At 40.4% G+C, this 19605-nt stretch overlaps 1 protein-coding gene across 4 annotated transcripts in view; it reads right to left on the bottom strand.

Moving 5' to 3' along the window:
• Positions 1–1118: 1118 nt before the first annotated feature.
• Positions 1119–19605, bottom strand: part of Rasgef1b (RasGEF domain family member 1B) — a 158042-nt gene continuing 139555 nt past the window's right edge. For 2 of the 4 annotated variants that reach the window (XM_029564623.1, XM_008835382.3), the window contains exons 5-14: positions 19102–19317; positions 18552–18626; positions 16989–17084; positions 16771–16873; positions 13666–13745; positions 12143–12238; positions 7616–7711; positions 6994–7117; positions 5909–5981; positions 1119–3675 (exon numbers count right to left, since the gene is read on the bottom strand). In XM_029564623.1, the coding sequence (XP_029420483.1) occupies positions 3651–3675; positions 5909–5981; positions 6994–7117; positions 7616–7711; positions 12143–12238; positions 13666–13745; positions 16771–16873; positions 16989–17084; positions 18552–18626; positions 19102–19317 (984 nt within the window). In that variant the 3' untranslated portion in view covers positions 1119–3650. The remainder of the gene's footprint in view (positions 3676–5908; positions 5982–6993; positions 7118–7615; positions 7712–12142; positions 12239–13665; positions 13746–16770; positions 16874–16988; positions 17085–18551; positions 18627–19101; positions 19318–19605) is intronic. The other 2 variants (XM_029564624.1, XM_008835384.3) reach the window with 1 other exon arrangement.

Genomic DNA, 19605 nt, shown 5'->3' with positions numbered 1-19605 from the left:
CCCCCCCCCCCCCCCGCCAAATTGTCTTGAATTATCCAGGAAGTGGCCAATTTTCTATTCATCTCCAGAGGCCCCAAGCTTTGCCTTTTACAATTTCCTAAGAAATCACCATTGCCATATCTTTAAGTTTGATATGTTTAGTTAGTAGTTTCCAGATCATTAACCACATTTTTTGCTCTAGGAAACATGTTCAGGAATTCCTTTGAAAGCTTAGTTCTAGCAAAAAATTGGCCTAAGCTTCTTTTCTATACCCAGTCCTCCATTCTCCTTCTCTCAGAGTGGTGAGAACATTCTAGAAGACAGGCAGGCATTGCTTTGTGTTAAAGAGGACCACAGGATAAACAGAAAGCACTGGAAAAAGGTGGAGGCCATTCATGATCACAGCTCAATATACAGTGCACTGCTTGACTTCCTATGGTGGACTCTTTTCTTGAGATTGTATACACACAAAGCATGTGGACAGCAGTTAAAAGAAATGTGTACCAGGAAACAGCAGAATGCTCCATCCACCCTCTACTGAGACCAGAGTCAAACCCTAGCTTGAAGCCTATGAAATGGAACGTGTGGCATGCCTGGACAGAACCCATCCTGAAGCAGCCTTCTGACATTGCCAGGTGCTGTTTACACTTGCATCTACCCAGGCTTCCAGCCAGCCACATAAATTATAAATGTATCGACTAAATTGCTAGGGAGGTCACATACACATGAGGCACAGAGGGGAGAGTACTCTGATTTTCGTAAAAGTTCACAAAGGGTTTGAACCCCCGGCTTACCTGGTTATCACAAGGTTATAAATGAGTGCAGTATTGGAAAACCTTGTGCTTAAACAGCCTTAGAATCACATTTCTAGTCCTAATACACTTCAGAAAAAACCTTCAGCAGCTATATTTAAGTATCTAAAACCATAAGACAATTTACAGCTGCTTTGTAAACTATCAGTCTAATGCTAAGGGAAAAAACCCCAACTACTTAGAACAGGGGCTCAGTAAACTTTCCATAATGGGCTAGACAGTAAATATTTGTGGCTTTGGAGGTCATACAGTCTCTGACACAACTATAACACTGTGGTTGGAGCAGAAAAGAGCCATAAGGAAAAAAAAAAATAGATAGTTAGTATGGCCATGTTCCCAATAAAACTTTATTTATGAACACTGAAATTCGAAGTTCACATAATTTTGGTATGATAGAAAATATAACTCCTCTACTGAGTTTTTCAACCTGTTACCTGGTAGGCCATACAAAGCAAACACCTGGCTATATTTGGCCAGGAGCTCATAATTTGCCGACCCCTGACATAGAGATAAAAGATAAACATTGATGGGGTCAAACATTGATGTGAAGTCAGGGAAAGGCAGAGCAAAGGAGAGAGTATTTTCGAGCTATGTTAGTCACATTTTTAAATTTCTGGAAGATGTTCTGACATCTTAAAAATCTTTCTGGCATGGGAGAGACTGAACTTGTGTGCTCCCACCCCCAACATACAACTCTCCCATATCAAGCTAGTATTTCTCCTGTACTAATCATCCCAGGTCTAAGAAGCAGGCACCCAAGGACCACCCCATTCCTCAGAGGCCTCCTGGAATCAGTTGCTAAACCTGGTTTACCTTGCCGTGTCTTTCCCTTCCTGAGGAGGCCTGGCTATAGGCAGAGGCCTGGGTTTTCTTCTTTCTGCGTTTGCCTCCTTACTCTCATGCTTTCCCTGCGGCCCTTCATGGTATGCCCTGTCCCCTTCTCAAGAAATCTAAGTAAAGCTTTCTGTGGTACCGGCTCCCCTGTGTATTACTCAGTCATCTCCATCAATGTAGATCTCCAGGTACAAATGAGACAGGAGAGCCTGCAGGATCCAGGACCTCACAGGGGCCCCAATCCAGGCCTACAGGTTGAAAATCATCAGGGAAACAAGATCCCCAGGTTATCTGTAACGATACAGGAGCTTGGGATGCCCTGGCAGTATAGAGCCTGGGCTCTGGAATTAAAAGGTCTGGTTCAAACCCCAGCGCCTCTCATAAGCTCTGTGGATTTGGACACATTACCATCACTATACACCTGTGTTCAGTTCTGTCCCTAAGTCAGGAATGATGATCGAAAAATCTGTGCTCAACACCTTAGCAAGTGCTTGGCAAATATTAGTCATTAAATGCTTGCTCGGATTTCTATGTCCATGCTCAAACTCCTAAGGCCACTTCCTCAGGGGCACACACGTTTTGAACCAGTCAAACTACCATAGCTACAAGCCCATCATCACTCCACAATTCCATCCAAAAGGCAAAGAAAGACACCACGCTCCTGGCCGCAGAGTGTAAAATGTATTGATGTTGTAAAGAGAAGACTTGGAGACAGTTCAGAGATGTGGGGAGGACACACAGCACAGACATGCTGATTCTGGAAATGGCGACGGCGTAAAGAAGGTAACAAACATGTCTCTGTTTGGAACGTGGTGTTTTGCTTTTTCCGTTAGCTCAGATTACTACTGCACAGTTTCACCTAGAGTAAATATATATAATGGCTGCTTGATGTTAACAAAGTCAATATTCACAATCAGATCAATCAGAGTTAACAGCAGTATAGTTGTCATTTGTGATGTTCATTGCTATAGTGGAGGAGACTTTTCCAATTTACTCTGTTTACATGTTTAGTAACCAACAAACCCAAAAATTAATGAAAAAGAACAGTCAGTTAAAAACAATTGTGATTATGCCATGGGTTTTTCTAAGACCTTTAAAGTCAGATCATTTAGATTTACAAGAAAAAAACAAACAAACAGGTATCATGGAAAACAAATAACCAAAAACCTGCTGAAAAACACAGCTGTTAGAACACAGTGGTCAGTATAAACAGCTCAGAGGGCGGAGAAAACACCAAGTCCTTCCAGTGGGTTAGCAGTCCAACAGGGTCAACTCTGCTTTCCTTTTTCTTTTTTTATTCCTAGTGGCTATTTTCCTACCACAGTGTTGCGCTTCATTATATATTAAATAACTTATATGGGTAAAAAGGAGTTTGCTAACCAGCAGCCAACTCAAAACTTTGTAGGAAGAGGGAGGAGAGGAATTTACAACCCGGCACACGCTAAAGGGAAACAATGTCCGCAACAGACATCCAACCAGTCTTTGCCCTCTCTGGCAACACTGCTCCAGCTGAGGTCTGGGATTCACACTGAGGGGGTTTTCCCCTCCCTCCTCTCCCTTTTTCATTTAAATTAACAAAGAAACATGGGCTTCCTCAGCTGGGTAAGTCCCATTAGCAGCAAATGTTCAACCAAATAAAACACACACACACACACACACACACACACACACACACACACAAAAGAAAACCCCATCCAGGTGCAGAGCTGTGATTCACATGGAAATTCCAGGAGATGAATCATGTGCAGAGCCGGAATCTTCAGAGGATTCTTTCTCAAGTGTCTTCAGTGAACATTTCAGTCTCACAAAATCTGAGTCAATGGTCAGCTGTGGGAAATGAGCTTTCCATCTGCTCTGCAGTTGCTTTGCTGATCAGAGCGCCAGGGGCTGCAGGGTCTTCACGATTGTTCCTAGAACTAGATGTCAGAAAACAAAGGCCAGCCCCTCTCGGGGCTGTGAGAAGCAGCAGCAGCGGTGGCAGCAATGGCGGTGGCGGCAACAGCAGCAGCAAGCAGCTCCCACGTGTTAAACTCTGCCTAACAGGCTAGACCTGTGGAATAGAGAAAACCACGTAAAACAAGGCAGCAGGCTAAAATGCCTTACTTAATTTTTCATAATTAAAATGATAGGCAGAAATCAAGCATTGAAGTCTCTAGTCTAGTCACTTCAGGAAAGTTGTTAGTCACTTAAAATTATTAATGGAGACGGCAAAAGCATCATCTATAGATAAACCTGTATCTTGAAGGGTTTTATATTAAAACAAAAACAAAGACTCTTAGTGGCAAAAAGCTTTCATATACGTGTGCAATGTGTATTACAGAAAGGTTGACCTAGTAGATACAGCATCTTCCACAGCACATTCTGACTGCTGAAAGTAAGAGGCGACAAGAAAGGTGTCTGCCTCACATGTGGACTTGTATCTGAGTCAATGTGTCTTCAACGAATGGATCTATGTACTAACATCTCATTGCTTCAAAGCTAAGGCATAAGTTTTTAGATAGGTACTACCATTCTAGAAGATCTAGTAACATGTTTTTGAAAATTATAATAGGCTAATTTCTTGTCTTTATCATTTTTGTCATTGCTAGACCTCGGTCAACATCTTCAGTGCTCAACATCATTCAATGATAGGCCAAGGACAAGGGCTGAGCAGCAACAGAGTACAAGACAGTGGTCAGGGCTGGGGCATGTCCCTACGCGCCTTCAAAGGGAGTAGCGGGGAAAGCAGCATACACCACACTAAACGTGGCTGGTGACAGGAGAGTTAGTGTCTTCAGTTCAGGAGGAACTCTGACTAGGGAGGAGAAGGCCAGGGACAGAAGGCAGTGGATCAGGGCCAGGAGAACAGGTAGATATGGGGAAGGCAGAGCCCATGGCTTAGACATGAAGGGGAGTTTGTTCTTCAAGCCTCCTTAGAAAACAATCTTAACTAGTCTTTTATACCAAAGAACGTCCTCACGGTGTGTGTGCAGGCTTCCTCATAAAACAGCAGTCACATAGCACCTGTTATTGTCACTCTTCTGGAGACAGGGTTGTGCTCTGTAGCCAAGATCAGCCTCAAACCCACTATGTAGGTCAATCTGGCTTCAATCTTGAGATTCTCCTGCCTCAGCCTTCAGAGAGCGGGGATTCCAGGTTGTGTGCCACCAAGCCTGGCTTTTACCGCTCCTGGCTTTTACCGCTTTGAGCCACTGCTCATCCTCAAAACCATTCTCACCAGAAGAACATCGTTAACTGAACACTATTGAGTACAAATGCAAACAGATTCCCACATTTGTGCCTAGATTGGTCCGCATACACACTTTTTCACACTTCTAAATTCCCCCACTAAATTCTTTGTCACATTTCAACTAATTAAATGGTCAGGATGATGGCATACTGAGTGTTGTACAGTTCATACAGATATGAAATCTTACCAAAGGTAAATTTTATTAAAAAGAGAAAAGGGTGATTAAAGGGAGAAACAGGGCAGGCAAAATTCACCCAAAAAAGATCATTTAAAGGAATAATTCTCAATTTTTTTTTGTGTGTGTGTGAGATACGGCCTCAATGTAGCTCATGCAGGTCTGAACTCTCAGCTCCCCTTGGTTCAGCCTCCTGAGGACTGAGATTACCACACCCAACTCCTCCAATTTTTTATCTACTTAGATGTGTTTTCTGAATCAATTTTTAAATTTTATTATATCAAATTATGTCCTGGACTACTTTCACTGTTAAAATATCTCAAGTGTTTAAAATACAAGTTTGGTTTGAAAATACTAATAGACAAGCCAAAGTTTTAAATGTGAAAAAAACTCCTGATTATATTTAAAGTCCCAATTTTCTCTCAAATCAAAGAGGGTACTGATAGCTGGCTAAGTGATACCCCAATTTTATCAACTTTAACTAGTCTTCATTTTAGACAGCACTTTTGTTTGTGCCCCTTCCCATCGAATGAAGTTTTAACGTAAGGTCTATTCAACAAAAAGTTCCGATCTTCTGATCCCTCAGACAAAGAAAAATCATTGTTTTCTTTGTTTGTTTACCACACAAATGAAATAATTCCAATTCCTTATTCTACTAAATAATGGGGGAGAGGGCAACAGTCTTAGTATTACCCTGCCTGTGCAGAAAATGAAAGACGATAGAACTGAATGATCACAAAGAGAATCCCAAGCCATAGAGGTTCAGAGAACATAACTTGGAACAGGTAGGTAGGGACTTCCCACAGAAGGCGTACATGTGACTTGCTTCAGGAAAAGCAATGTTTCCCACAGACCTGCATGAGGCGCAGTGAGACCCACCTTAGAGACTTCCATCTGTCCTTCTCTATATTATTTTCAGGTCCTTCACTCTCATATGAAGCCAAGTAGAGAGCTACAATGAAATAGAGGAAAGAACGCATTATGACTGACACCTTCTCCTGACACACGACACGCTCCCTCCCCACCAAAATCCGTTGTTCAACTTGGGCCTAGCCTCTAGCAAAGCACACCTCAGATACACTGAATTATGTTCCATGAAGAATATAGAACAGCACTTTGCCTCTGACTGGCCATCTCAACAAAAACCCAGGAGCCTCTATGTTGAAAAGGCACTCAATTAACTAAGAATTTATGAGGCAAAAGCTTTCAAAATGCAAACCATAAAATGCTGTCATACACTCAGATTTACATTCACTACAAAGGAGACAGTCATGGTACTTTCCTGGCACCCTCAGCTTTAAAAAAAAAAAAAAATCCCTCATCTAAAATTTTAAAAGATTGCCATTTATCTTATTTATAGAGATGAAAAGAATCAAGTCCCCTCCAAAAACAGGCAGTATGAATTCAAGTGGTCTTCAGTCCTCACTGCAGACAGCAGCAACGTGCTATTAGGATATAACAAAGCAGTAGAGAATGTCTCTAACCCCTTTACAAACTCTTTTGTTGAATTTCCCTATGCATAGTCAATCATTTTTCCTGCCTCTGTTCCCCTAATGTTTCAACAGATCAAGATTGTCCATAACTTTCTCAAACAGCAAAGAATAAAAATATACTGTTTTCCTTAACACCTGACCATTAGCTTATTTGTAAACGAGTCATGAAACACCTTTCGCTCCAGAGACAGCCCAGATAAGAACAAAAAAGAATTCTTCAACAGTTTTCTACTTATGCCCCAAGCTTTGCAGAAGCAGACATTAGGAAGGATGTTTGAACATGGAAACATCCTGTTTATGGGTAAATATGAAGTGAAAACATTTTAGGGATAATTACAACGTTTTCTGTGCAACAGAAAAAAAGTTGGAACAGCTCAGAGGATGGCCTCATGCTTGACAGGCAATTGAGCATTAGGCATTTGTACACAGGATCTGGGGATATTCAGGGTGACTCCAAATCAACAGCCTTACCGTCTTCACTGAATACTGGCACGGTGAGCAGATACTGCAGAATTTTCCTGTCCCGCTCAAATGGACACTCCACTTGTTTCCACGTCATAAATTCACTCACTTGTTTGGCCAGTTCCCAAAATTTCTGAAATTAAATATAAGAATCTTAAAGGCAGTTGTAAAGAACAATGGGCCTACAAGACACAGTTCCATCTAAAATGCATTCTCCAGGTTTTAAACTTCTGAGTCATCAATTACATTCGCTAGCTAGGTAAGGTAAAATTTACGATTATACGCATTCCCTCGAACAGCTGATAGCTACTGCAGTCCATTTGGCATCGTTAAGTTCTCACAAGACAACAGATCAACAGCAAGCTTGTTCTGCAGCTGCAGAATCTGCCTTGCTGAAGCCACCCTCTTCTCCCCATGCTATCATTTTATTTATGTAGTTGGTTTGTTTGTTTAAAGACAAACTCTCATTACACAACACTGGCTGGCCTAGAACTCACTATGTAGGACTAGGCTGGCCTCGAAAAACTTGTGATCCTCCTGCCTCTGCCTCCCCTAATTGTTGGAATTATAGGCACACACCTCCGTGCCTGACACCTGCTCTGATTTCCATACCCCACTTCACTGCACTCACCTCAAAATTGACATGGCCATTTGGAAGGCGGTTAGCACAGCCCTCGTTGAGGAAATATATATCTTTGATTAAGAGACTGAAGAATGGTATCACAATCTAGAGAAAACAAAAAGATTCAAGTTTGTCTGGGTGAATAAAACATTTAGTCTCTTGTCACAACTACAAGGGATTAATGAACAGTAGTAATTCAGATTGCATTGGAGGTCACACGTTTTAAGGTACACTGTTCTGTACACTTACATGACAATTTCCTCCCTTAAATAATTTTGCCTAGAAGCAAACACCATCAACAATTAAATGTCTCCATTTTAAATGAGGTTTTTTCCAGATGATTTTATTTTAGCTTTGAAGGCATTGCTCAAGATAATGCGACAGGCTTTAAGCAATGGTTGCTACAACTTCCTCTTGAGTAAACCTGGCTGTGTATAAGAGAACAAGTCAGCACCTGCTGGCCTGGAAAAGCCCCTAAGAAGTACCTGGCACAGTGTGCTATAAGACAGATGCACCACAAGTGAAGGAGGGTGGAAATGTGTGAATTAGAACTAACGATTATGTGAGGAAAGTCTTTCTTTAATAATACTTAATAAAGTATTAATAAATATTTAGCTTTAATAAGCAGAGCTTCCTTTAGTAATACTTTATCACTGCAGTTCTTTGGTTTGATGAGGAGGTACTTAACGAGTTAACCTAAAGCAGCAATCTTTAAAAAATACCCTAGTCCTACTAAACCCTTAACAGAGATCAAACAAAGCTCAGATGCATTAATTTCTACTTTCTCTCAAATGCAACATATTTGAGTCTAAACTGTATGCAATATAAATAGTGTACCAAACACAGATTATCTGGGAAATTTCAAAACTTCAAGATCAGGTCTTTGAAGTCTCCTACTTCATGACTCATGAATCAGAAAACAATCTTTTGACTCACACATAAACATATTAAGCATCAATTTACTTCTAAGGAGAAATTCAGATTATTTTTTTCCCTTAAAGTCATTTAAAAAAAACAAACAAACAAAAAAAAACTTTAACTTTTGTTTCATTGATCCCAGAGAATAACTGAATTGGATCTTCATATCAATAGCGCTCTTTGTACTTGTTTGGGAAGCCTCTAACATAGTTGGTGAAGGACCCACTGCCTCCTTCTGATGTAATCAGCTATAGTGTTAGAACTAAGATGAAGGCAGACTTGAACTTGCCTCTAAAGACTACTGTGTCTGGAAGTGCTGGACTCTGTCAGGCATCAGTTTAAAAACTGGCCACACAATTTACTAGGGATAAAAGGTCAGAGTTGCTAAAATGTAGTGGTTTTTGGTGGGGGGGGGTGTGGAGAGGGTATCACCTAGGAGACACATTTTTAAGTGGCTGGGGAAGAAAAATCAAAAGAGTAATACTTTATGGTGCATGAAAATCACATGACATTAAAATGACAGTCACCAAAGAACTTCACTGGGGCATGGGCATAGTCACTCCTCCACATACAGGCTGTCTGCTTTTTGCCACTAAGTTGAGTATACACTTAGAGGACAATAAACACGCATCATCCCTCTGACAGCCCCAGGGAAAGGGAAATAATGAAAAGCAAGATGGAATGTTTTTCTACTGCAATAGCTTCTAGGCAAGGAGCTTTCTTCTGTGCTGCTCTTGTTCGTGGTGCTGGGCTATGAGGCTCATGGGTGTTGAACATTACTGCTTTGTACTGATACTCAGACTGATTTCTAGGTTCTTGACATGGATCATAAATTGCAGGAGGCAGAATGAGACCTGTGAGCTTCACACTCATGTCCCCACAGATGCTCTACTACTACCTAAGGCATTCTTCCAGGGAAACGGAAACAGCCAGGCTCAGCTGCCCTATTTCTGATGCCCAGAAGAAAATCTCACCAGCACCCTAACTTCTCACTTACTCATGAGAGTTCCTATTAGATCTATCTGCACAACACACCTAACAGGGTGAAAACTAGAAGAACACATGAACTCTAGAGTTTCATGAGCTAGGTCTTGTTAATATTAGTGGGAGAACTTCTCAAGTAATGAAGGTTTCCAATTCTCTTTTAACAACTTTTTTTAGGTGCATTTCTGGCCAGCCTCAAACCCACTATATAGCCAAGGAAAACCGCACTCCTCTGATCCACCTGTCTCCACCTCTTGAATACTGGGATTATAAGCATATACCACCATGTCCAAATTTACATGGTGCCTAGGGATTGAACCCAGAGGTTTCATGCATGTTAGACAAGTACTCTACCAACTGAGGTATATTCTAAGCTACCCCTTTAAAAAAATCTCTTTAATTCATCTGGGCCTGGTGGTACATGCCTGCAATCTCAGCTACCAGGGAGGCTGAAGCAAGAAGATTAGATGCTGAAGGCCTGCCTGGCTACTTGGTGTGACCCCATCTCAAAATAAAACAAAATAGTAAAATGAGGGCTAGGGACATATTAAAGCTGACTGGTAGAGTGCTTTCCTGGCATGCATGAGGCCCTGGGTTCAATCCCTAGTACCAGAAAAAATTTAAAAATTCTTAACTCAGAGTCAGCATTTGGACTTTAAAAGTTCCAGGCCTAGAAATGAATGCCAATGAGCAAGAGCACAGACAGAATGGCAAAAGGATTGAAAACCGTGTAATCATAAAGAACGGTTAAAAAACCAGTAAAACACAAGTACCCACGGGGGGGGGGTGGTATTTAGTGAGCACTTAAAGGCTCCTGTGTGGAAGACAGATTTGATTTGCTCCATTATAGGTGCCTGGAAATGTGCCACTCTGACTGTAGAAACTTGAGCTTTGCAAAAGATCAAAGACTGTTATTCTAGTTAAGCTGCTAGGAAGATTGTAAAATGGGAAATTATTGTGGAATAAAGAAAGTCCTCCTTCACCTCAAAACAAGGAAAAAAAATCTCAGTCTTTTTTAATATAAAAGGAATTTGACTAAAAATGTTTTTATTCTTATCCTTTGAGATCAATTATCAAAAAATCATAGTCTATTTCTTTAAATAGTTGTGATTTTACTTATTCTATCAACTACAGGGCACAATTTGCAACCTTACGAATAACTTGCCTTAAAAACTAAAGCAAAAATAATTTATTAAATGATATAAAGGGTACTAACTGAGTTTTTACTGGGAAAAGCTGTTAGAATCCTGTAAGTGAGATGTTTGGGGGCGGCTGGACTTCTGCAGCTCCCTAATAAACAAGACTCTGCGGCCTCCTTGTTCCCTCACTGAGGGCCAGGTGATGAGCCTCAATGTGACACAGTCAAACGGCCTCCAGGTGATAAACCTCAATGGGACACAGTCACACGGCCTCCAGGTGATAAACCTCAATGGGACACAGTCACACGGCCTCCAGGTGATAAACCTCAATGGGACACAGTCACACGGCCTCCAGGCATCCTTCACTTCAGGCTACTGGGGGACTCCACACATGTGCTCATCTTCAGAAGCTAACCAACTTCAGCTCATACCTTTTCTCAGTCTGGTCAATGGGTACTGGAACTTAGGCAAAAAAAAATTAAAGAATGTCGGGCAATTGGAAGTTTCCTCTTTGAAATATAAAGTTAATATATTTACATATCTTTCAAACAATATCAGAACTGATTTCTCAGATGTGATGGAGGAAGAGTTTTATGTTTGTTTTTATCTTAGGTCACCAAGACTGAAGCTTCTGTGGGGAAGAGACTTAGATGCACATGCCTTTAATCCCAGCACTTGGGAGAGGCAGGAAGATCTCTGTGAGTTCGAGGCCAGCCTGGTCTACATAGTGAGTTCCTTGATCAGCTGGAGCTACAGGGAGACCCTGTCTCAAAAAGACCAAAAAGAAAAAAAAAGGAAAAAAAAAAAATCTTCATTAGCACTTTACCATAACTGAGGGTGTATGTCTCAAATACACCACAGCCAAATGTCCAGACAGTAGTTCCTCTATTAAGGAACTATGAAGCGGAAATGTGCCAACAGGACCCTCAGAGTCAAGAGCACGGTGCACCCCGGGTAGTGCTAACTTGGTGAAACGTACGGAAGAGAAGAAGAGGATCATTAATTGACATCTCCCCTGTATTTTTCTGCCACCTACATATCCAATTAATAACAGCAGGGCTAATGTAGCAACTAACCTACTTTCTGAAAATAAATGACTTAACTGTGGGAGGTAAGCTAATTCTTTCAAAAGAAAAGGTTAAATTAAGTCAGCCACCTTAAATGTCGTCTTTCCATTAAACTAAATTGCTCTCTAATGCTATTAGTCACCTTATCATGACTTTATTGTCTGAGACACAACTAAGATGAACTACAGAATAAATGTCAGAAACATAATGGCAAAGCAGTCTACATTTGCAAAGTTTTACTTCAAGTCCCCTTCTTTGTCCAGAACTCAACATTCCTTTTATCATTCCTTTTCTTTATGTGGTAACTGATAAAGTGTCTACAACATGCCCCTCTCTTAGATCTGAGCCAGTAAAAGCAGCTCTGTGTAGTAGTTCCTATCACATTTTAGTGTAAACCCTAACAAGTCTGTCACAAGTAACATACATACCTTCTCTCTGCTACTGTGAGCAGTTAAGGACCTCTGTGCTGCCCCTCGGAGAGCTGTTCGATAGTTGTAAAAATTGCTTGAAGGGTCCATCTGATGCTGTAGAAAGACAAAATGGCATTAACCACTCACTTTGCAACTGTACCAGTTTACAAGCTCACTCCTTTATATATAACAAAGTCAAAATAATTTAGGGAAATTATTAGAAATATGATTTATCCAACACATACACACACACATATAGAGATTTGGCTAATTTTTATAAGCTTATGTGAGTTTTGCCAAGGAGAAAGTTAAATCAAATCCATTTAAGGTAATTGTTGAGATCAGACCTAAAATTGCTAAGTCCAGCTCTAGCATTAGAAAATTTTCCTGGTTCTGCTTAAAGGTCAATGGGTCAGCTGCTGGCCACACATATGATCTAACAAAAAGAACATGCTCTTTGCATTTTTAAAAAATATTTTATTTATTATTTTTATTTTTTGTGTATGCGTGTATTGCCTGCATGTAGGTAAGTGCATCCGTGTCGTGCAATGCCCACAGAGGACAGAAGAGGCTGTCAGATCCCCTGGAACTGGAGTTACAGACAGTAAATTTTAGCTGCCATGTGGGTGCTGGGATTCAAACCTGGGTCTTCTGCAAGAACAGTCAGTGTTCTTAACTGCTGAGCCATCTTTCCAGCCCTCTCTTTGCATTTTATAACAAATCATTTACAAATAAATAATGGAAGTCTATCACTTTTTACCAAAAAAAGAGAAAAGAACTTTGTTAAATACTACAAATAAAAGAGCAAGTAATATATCCAATGATAATTCCCAGTTTAGGGGAAATTTGGGGGAAGAATGTTTATTATTTCCAAAGACTTAAAATAGGAGACATTAATACACTAAGATAACCTGGAGGTGATTAGGATTCAAACTCACACACACACACACACACACACACACGCTTGTACATAAAACTAATTACCTTCAGAGTTATATAGGAAGGGCTTTTCAGGTTAACCAAATCTGCTAAAAGGGTAGTGAATGAGAATCTGGGGATGAGGAGCGCCTCCCCAGTACACTATATATGAAGCAAGTGAATAGGCAAACTGGGAAGTAAAACTCTCCACTGTTCTAGACCCCATTCTATCCTGCCATACAAAGTGATGTGATTAACAGATCAGCATCTCTTTCCATCAATTACCCCAAAATGTAGACCTTGGTTTATAAAAGGACTAGCTGCAAACCTGACTTACTTTGCCCTACTCCAGTCTGAATTCCTTTCCTTCCTCTGGGTCTGAAAGCATTTTCCTCTGGTAGTGCTATTTCATTGAGAGGCAAGATTACAAAGAGGAATCCCACTTTCCATTGTTGCTTTTATTTATTTGTTTTTGTCCTGCTATGAGCTCAGGCCCTCAAGCTCATAATCCTCCTGCCTCAGACTCCTGAGTGCTGGGATCTTAGACACTATGCACCCATTCATAGTGTACAAGAGATCTTATGCACTATACCACTTAACAAAACTAAAACATTTTCACATACCTCAAGGATATCAAATTTCGCAGTCTTCACCTTGCCCCAAGTTTTTTTTAGCCGCGAGACTGGGCTCATATTCATCCCAGCTTCCCATTGAAAATGCATACGAAAAGAAGAAAATTGAAACAGAGACATAAGAAAAGTTGTTCTAACTTTACTCCTACAAAATGTTTGCATATCAAGCATCAGTAATCAAGTTCTACAAACTGTCTGTCGGTATCAATCTTACAGTATTTTCCTGCAAATTTTTTCTCAGCCCAGGAGCAGCACAACTGCTACCATTTACATTACACGGCGGTGAGCACATTTTCTCAGCAAAGGGAAATATATTAAGGCTATGCAGGCCATTCTGAGACACTGCCATTGTTCTGTCACACAAGCAGCCATGGATACCAATAAACAAATGGTCACAGCTGCATTCTAATAAACAGTTTACTTATGGATGCTGAAGTTTAAATTCATATTATATTTGAATGCTAGAAATATCATTCTTTTCAATTTTTTCATTCACTTAAAATATTAGAATTACAGTTAGCTCCTTGCCATACAGAAAACAACAGTGGGCCACACTGGGTCACAGGTTGTCATTTCCTAACATCAAAGCTTTGCATGTATCTTATCACATCTGTGCCAGACATTCTGACAATAAGAAGTTCCAGGGGCAAGAACTTTCCCAAGATCATGTGGCTGACCAGTAGCAGAAGTCATACCAATCTGACTCCAAAGCCCACACTTTTCCCAACATGCCATGCTGCCTCCCCCAGTGCTAACCTTACATACTACAGACGCATGTATACTGCAGTGAAAAAAGGTTCTAACAGGACTACATGAGTATATACATTCATCTCATGCCACCAATATTTCTTTTTTATTTTCATTTTTTTAAATTGAGCTTTCTAAATTTCATACATTTCCCACTCACATCCAGACCCCTTCCCCTATCCATGCCTCCCCTATCTCCCTGCCGAACCCCATGCACTCTGCCATATATGCTGAGTCCTAGTCATTCAGGTGTTTGTACCCAACTGTCCTTCAGTGTAAATGCGTCCACTGGAATCTAGTCAGCCCATGTAGTGGTTGTATGTAAGCCATACTCTCCCTCACCCAGCAGCAATCAGTCTCAAATAGTTCTCGATCTAGTGCTGGCCTCCACCTATTTCTCACCTCTACTTTGGACCCTTGTTTAATTGAACCACCAATATTTCTCTCTTAAGAACCAGAAGAAGAAATTTTTAATTGAGGCAAAACTGAGACAGAAAAATACACAGATCTTAAATGTACGATTAGATGAATTTGACAAATGTACCAATTCACATATCTCCACCCCAAAAAGGTTACCGTAGAACATTCTATCATCTAGAAAGCTCCCTCATATCCACGTCTGGTCAATTTCTATCCTCCACAGAAATTGAAACAGTGGTGGCCTATAACAAGAGATTGGCTAGCTTTATCTATTCTAGAACTTCTTGTGAATGGAATTATATCGCATACACTCTCTGGTGCCTGCCTTGTTAAAGGTTCTGCATGATTATAAAATTTATCCAGGTTAGTTATATGTTTCAATGATTCATTTTTATTGCTCAAAAATATTTATTACATGAATATGCCACAATTTCTTCAGCTATTCACTTGCAAATGAGCATTTGGACCATTTCCAAACTGGGGCTATTATAATTAATGGTGCTGTTACACATTGTAGCACAAATCTTTCTGAAAATGTACTTACTTTTTAGAGGCAAATATATCAGTGTGTGGAACTTCAGGATTACTAAGTATGTGATTAACTTTGTAAGACTCTAGAGTGATAGAACCATTTTAAACTCCCTCAAGTACTGTACAAGCATTCTACTTCTTATCCTGGGCAATATTTGAAGTAACCAGTTCCAATTATTTTAATTTCAGTGTATGAAATTGGTGTTTCAATGTTTTTTTTTTAATTTCTCTGACAATTTCATGTTTATTAACCTGGTTATTAATCTTCTTATGAGTTTGTAGGGTTCTTTGTGGGCTATGGACACAAGTTCTTTGTAGTTATATGTAATACTAATATTTCTCCCACATTGTATCCTGCCTTGACATTTCCTGATTGGTGGTGGTGGTGGTAGTGAATTAGGTTTTTTTCTACTACTGAGACTACTAATCTTTTAGGTCCCTAATTTTATTATTTTTTTATTCTTTTGGTCTTTTTGAGACAGGGTCTCCCTGTAGCCCCAGCTGTCCTGGAACTCACTATGTAGACCAGGCTGGCCTTGAACTCACAGAGATCTGCCTGCCTCTGCCTCCCAAGTGCTGGGATTAAAGGCATGCACCACCACGCCCGGCTGGTCCCTGATTTTATATGGTAGATGATCGGTCTATTCACTATTTTCATGGAGTAAGTCAAATAACAAATGAAACATGCCCAGTGTTTTTATGGGGGATAGAAGGAAGTGATGTATAGACAAAATTTTAAAAAGGAATTGGTGAAGAGTAGAATTATCAGGACAAATATCACTGAACTAAACTTGGTAAATACTTTCAAATGACCCCAACTCTTTTTTTATTTCTTTTATTCAAAAAATGTATCAAGTACCTAAAATGTGTAAGATGGCCGCCGATTTATAAAATGGAACAATGAATACTTGCTGCTGTATAACCTATGCTAATAGAAAGAATGGAAAGAAACAGGGACTCTGGGATTAAAAATCCCCATCATACACAGAAGAGGGCTGGTGTACTGGAACAGGAAGAGCTGCCATTGTAAGGACCAGGAGCATGGCCAGTCAGAAATGTGTGTTTTTTGGTTCATCCTTATGTTCATGCTGATGAAATAACAGGATTTAATCTCAGGTCATGGAGTTGTATAATGTTTGACATACAAGCTGCCCAAATACCTCTAAAAATCTTTTGTTCAGGCAGCTGCCTCACTCATAAGCTTTCACACATGAAAATTTAGTTGATGATACATTAACTAAAGGTATTCCATAAATACCTACTAAACAAAGATTACACATTCTTGAACTAAAGGGTATAGTTTTCATTAAATAAACTGTATTACTTGGAGATTTTCAATGGATACATTTTGCAGACCCCATAAAAATAAAAGACATGTATCTGCGAGAAAATACTCACAGATTATCGCCATCAAGGAATTAAAGTTGCCAATGTTGAAACACTCTCGAGCTACATCGATGAAATATTCAATCATTCTTGCTCGATGTTTCTTCTTCACAGGCTGTAATGAGAAAGACAGTGAGGGGCAGGACTCCAGCACGCAACCCCAACAGACAGAAAGTCAGCATGAACAACAGCACTGAGAGGCAAGAGGCGGAGAAAAGTCATTTTCTCACCATGCAGATTTCTGTGGCAACCAAATAGCTTAGGCGATTAAACCACTCTACGTAGGCTTCTAAATTTCGTGTTTTCTTCCGTTCACTGTAGCAACTCTACAGAGGAAGCAAAGTGGACAGGTGAGATCTAGAAATACATCTGCTGCATTCCTAAATATGCCTTTCTCTTTCTTCTCAGAAATGTCCTCAGTCCTTCAATTCAAAGGAAAAGTTTGGGTCTATGCTGGTCAGTTTTAACTGACATGTTGACACGACCTAGAATCACCTGGGAAGAGTCTTAATGGAGAATTATCTAGATCAGGCAGGCCTATGGGCATGTCTGTGGGACACTGTCTTGATTATTCATTGATGTAGGAAGACCCAGCCAATTGTGGGCTGCACCATTCTCTAGGTAAAGGGTCCTGAACAGTCTAAGAGAGGAGAAAGTGAGCTGGCAGGATAGCAAGCATGGGGACACAGGCCTGTGCGCATTTACTTCTCTCTGTTCTTGACTGTGGATGTGATGTGACCAGCTGCTTGGGTTCCTAACTCGAGTTTCCTTCAATGATGGACTATAACCTGGAATTGTTAAGCCAAATAAAACATTTCTCCCCTCAATCGCTTGTTGTCAGGATATTTTATCACAGCAACAGAAATAAAACTAGAACTGGGCTGACTCCTAAAACAATCTTGGACTGACTAATAGGGTACAAAAAACAGCTGCTATGCACACAGCAAGGACAGGCAAGGAGTGGAATTGACTAGAAAACCCTCTCCTAAGATTAAGTTGTAAGACAAAATCCTGGAGCATTGTGTACCGGAAGATAAATGGAAATCTGTACTATCATGCACTTTGGTGAGGTGAATGACACAGTGTTCAAAAGCAAACGAAGTTAATCTCAACTTGGAGTTCAAGGCCAAGCCTGAAGAGGTTCATTACCCCTCTTTCCTTCCTTCCAGAAGACAAACAAAAAAGTCTACTAGCTTTCTACTGGAAAACATGTTCTTCATTTTCCATTCTGAGAAACACTATTCTAAAGCTGGAAAACAGCTGTTGCCCTGTCTCCCAGAGGAGCCCTCATCAGTAGACAGGCAGCCATAGCTAGCCTAACAATTCAAAATGCTTCTGGAAATTACAGGGAAAAAAATTCGTAGATGTGTGCATAAAATTTACAGTCCACAACAAGTACTAGGTTCTTTACGTGTGTGCTTCACTGTGATACTGTCATGTAGGACTGACAGTAAGGGCCAAAGCCAGGTAGAGCTTTGCTCAGCAAGCTGGATGTACATCCTGTTGCTCCTGCCCCTGCTGCTGCTGAATCACAAGCAGACCACATTATTCTCTTTCTCTCTTAATCTGCTAAGCCCATTATGCTTTTATCTTTTACCTTCATCACCACAAACACTTGCATCTACTTGCTGGAAAGGGCTTATTAAATTTCTCAGTGAGGAGGAAGCAGATACTAAAATGTTAGTGATGGGGAAGGACCATTGTACAGACACTCAGACCTGGCTCAAGAAAAACTATGATGAATTACACATAACTTTGGGGGGAAAAAAACCAACAACTTTAGACTGATTTACCTTGTCATTATCCAGGGGATCCTTCTGCACAAACGCCTGAACAAACTCTTCTGGGCCAATGTAATTGAGCCTCTCCTGAACGTCAAAGATCATCAGTGTTAAGGAAAATTAAAAGAAACAGAGGGTTTCTTTAATTAATTAATTTTTGGTACCACCCCCATTTCTTAAAGTAGATTACAAAATGAGCTTTTAACCCTAAATTGCTTCATCATATTTGAGGTCTGAATAGAAGCAGTTTCCTCCTCAGGTCAATGTTCCACAAGACAGTAGATGACTGATCAAGTTGGGGAAAATAATTAAGAGGCCGAAGATGAGGAAGGTCAATAGACTCTGCTTTCCCATCTTGTTTAGGACTATTTTTGAGTAAATTCCCAGAAAATCAGAAGCATTCATATTCAAGTATGCAAACAAATATGTTTATTTTATGGTTTATTTCCCATTTGAGTTATTCTGACTTCTCTCATGACATTATTATCAATAAACATGGTCTGGTTGCCAAAGTAAACTGACCTGTGTCTGCAAAGGGCAAAGACAATAGATAGGGCCTCACCAGCTCAATGTGAGTCAGCTGCTGGGCCAATGTGTAAGGGTCGCTGCAGACAGTAATGATATCCCTCTGGATGGACTGCGGCTTGGTCTTCAGAACCGTGAGCCGGTCTGTGGATGTGGAGCTGATTTTTGCCAGGACTTCCTCGTACTGGCTGAGGGCAGCAAGCTTGCGGATCAGACTTTGCATCATCTGCTGGACATTCTTCCGGTATGTCTGCTAGAGAATAGGTGAAGACTTACATTCTCGCTCTCTGTACCCTTTTTCAGCATTCCACAACCTCAGAGGCTGTCTTCAAATGATTGATCTTGACTTTGGACAATTGACTTGTCCAGGAACTTACAGGTATCAGTTTAAAAGAGACATGGACATAGCAAGTGTATTTAAATCTATAAAGTTTAGTTATTTTCTCAGGTTACTTCTGAGAATACAATTCGGGCTAGGCCTTGAAAACCCTATAGAAATTTCAGATTAGCTACAAAGGCATTCAGTATACTGAATGCTATA

Source organism: Nannospalax galili, unplaced genomic scaffold (genome assembly GCF_000622305.1).
Source record: "Nannospalax galili isolate Female #2095 unplaced genomic scaffold, S.galili_v1.0 scaffold277, whole genome shotgun sequence".
Taxonomy (NCBI): Eukaryota; Metazoa; Chordata; class Mammalia; order Rodentia; family Spalacidae; genus Nannospalax; species Nannospalax galili.
This window is presented reverse-complemented; position numbering and strand designations above follow the sequence as displayed.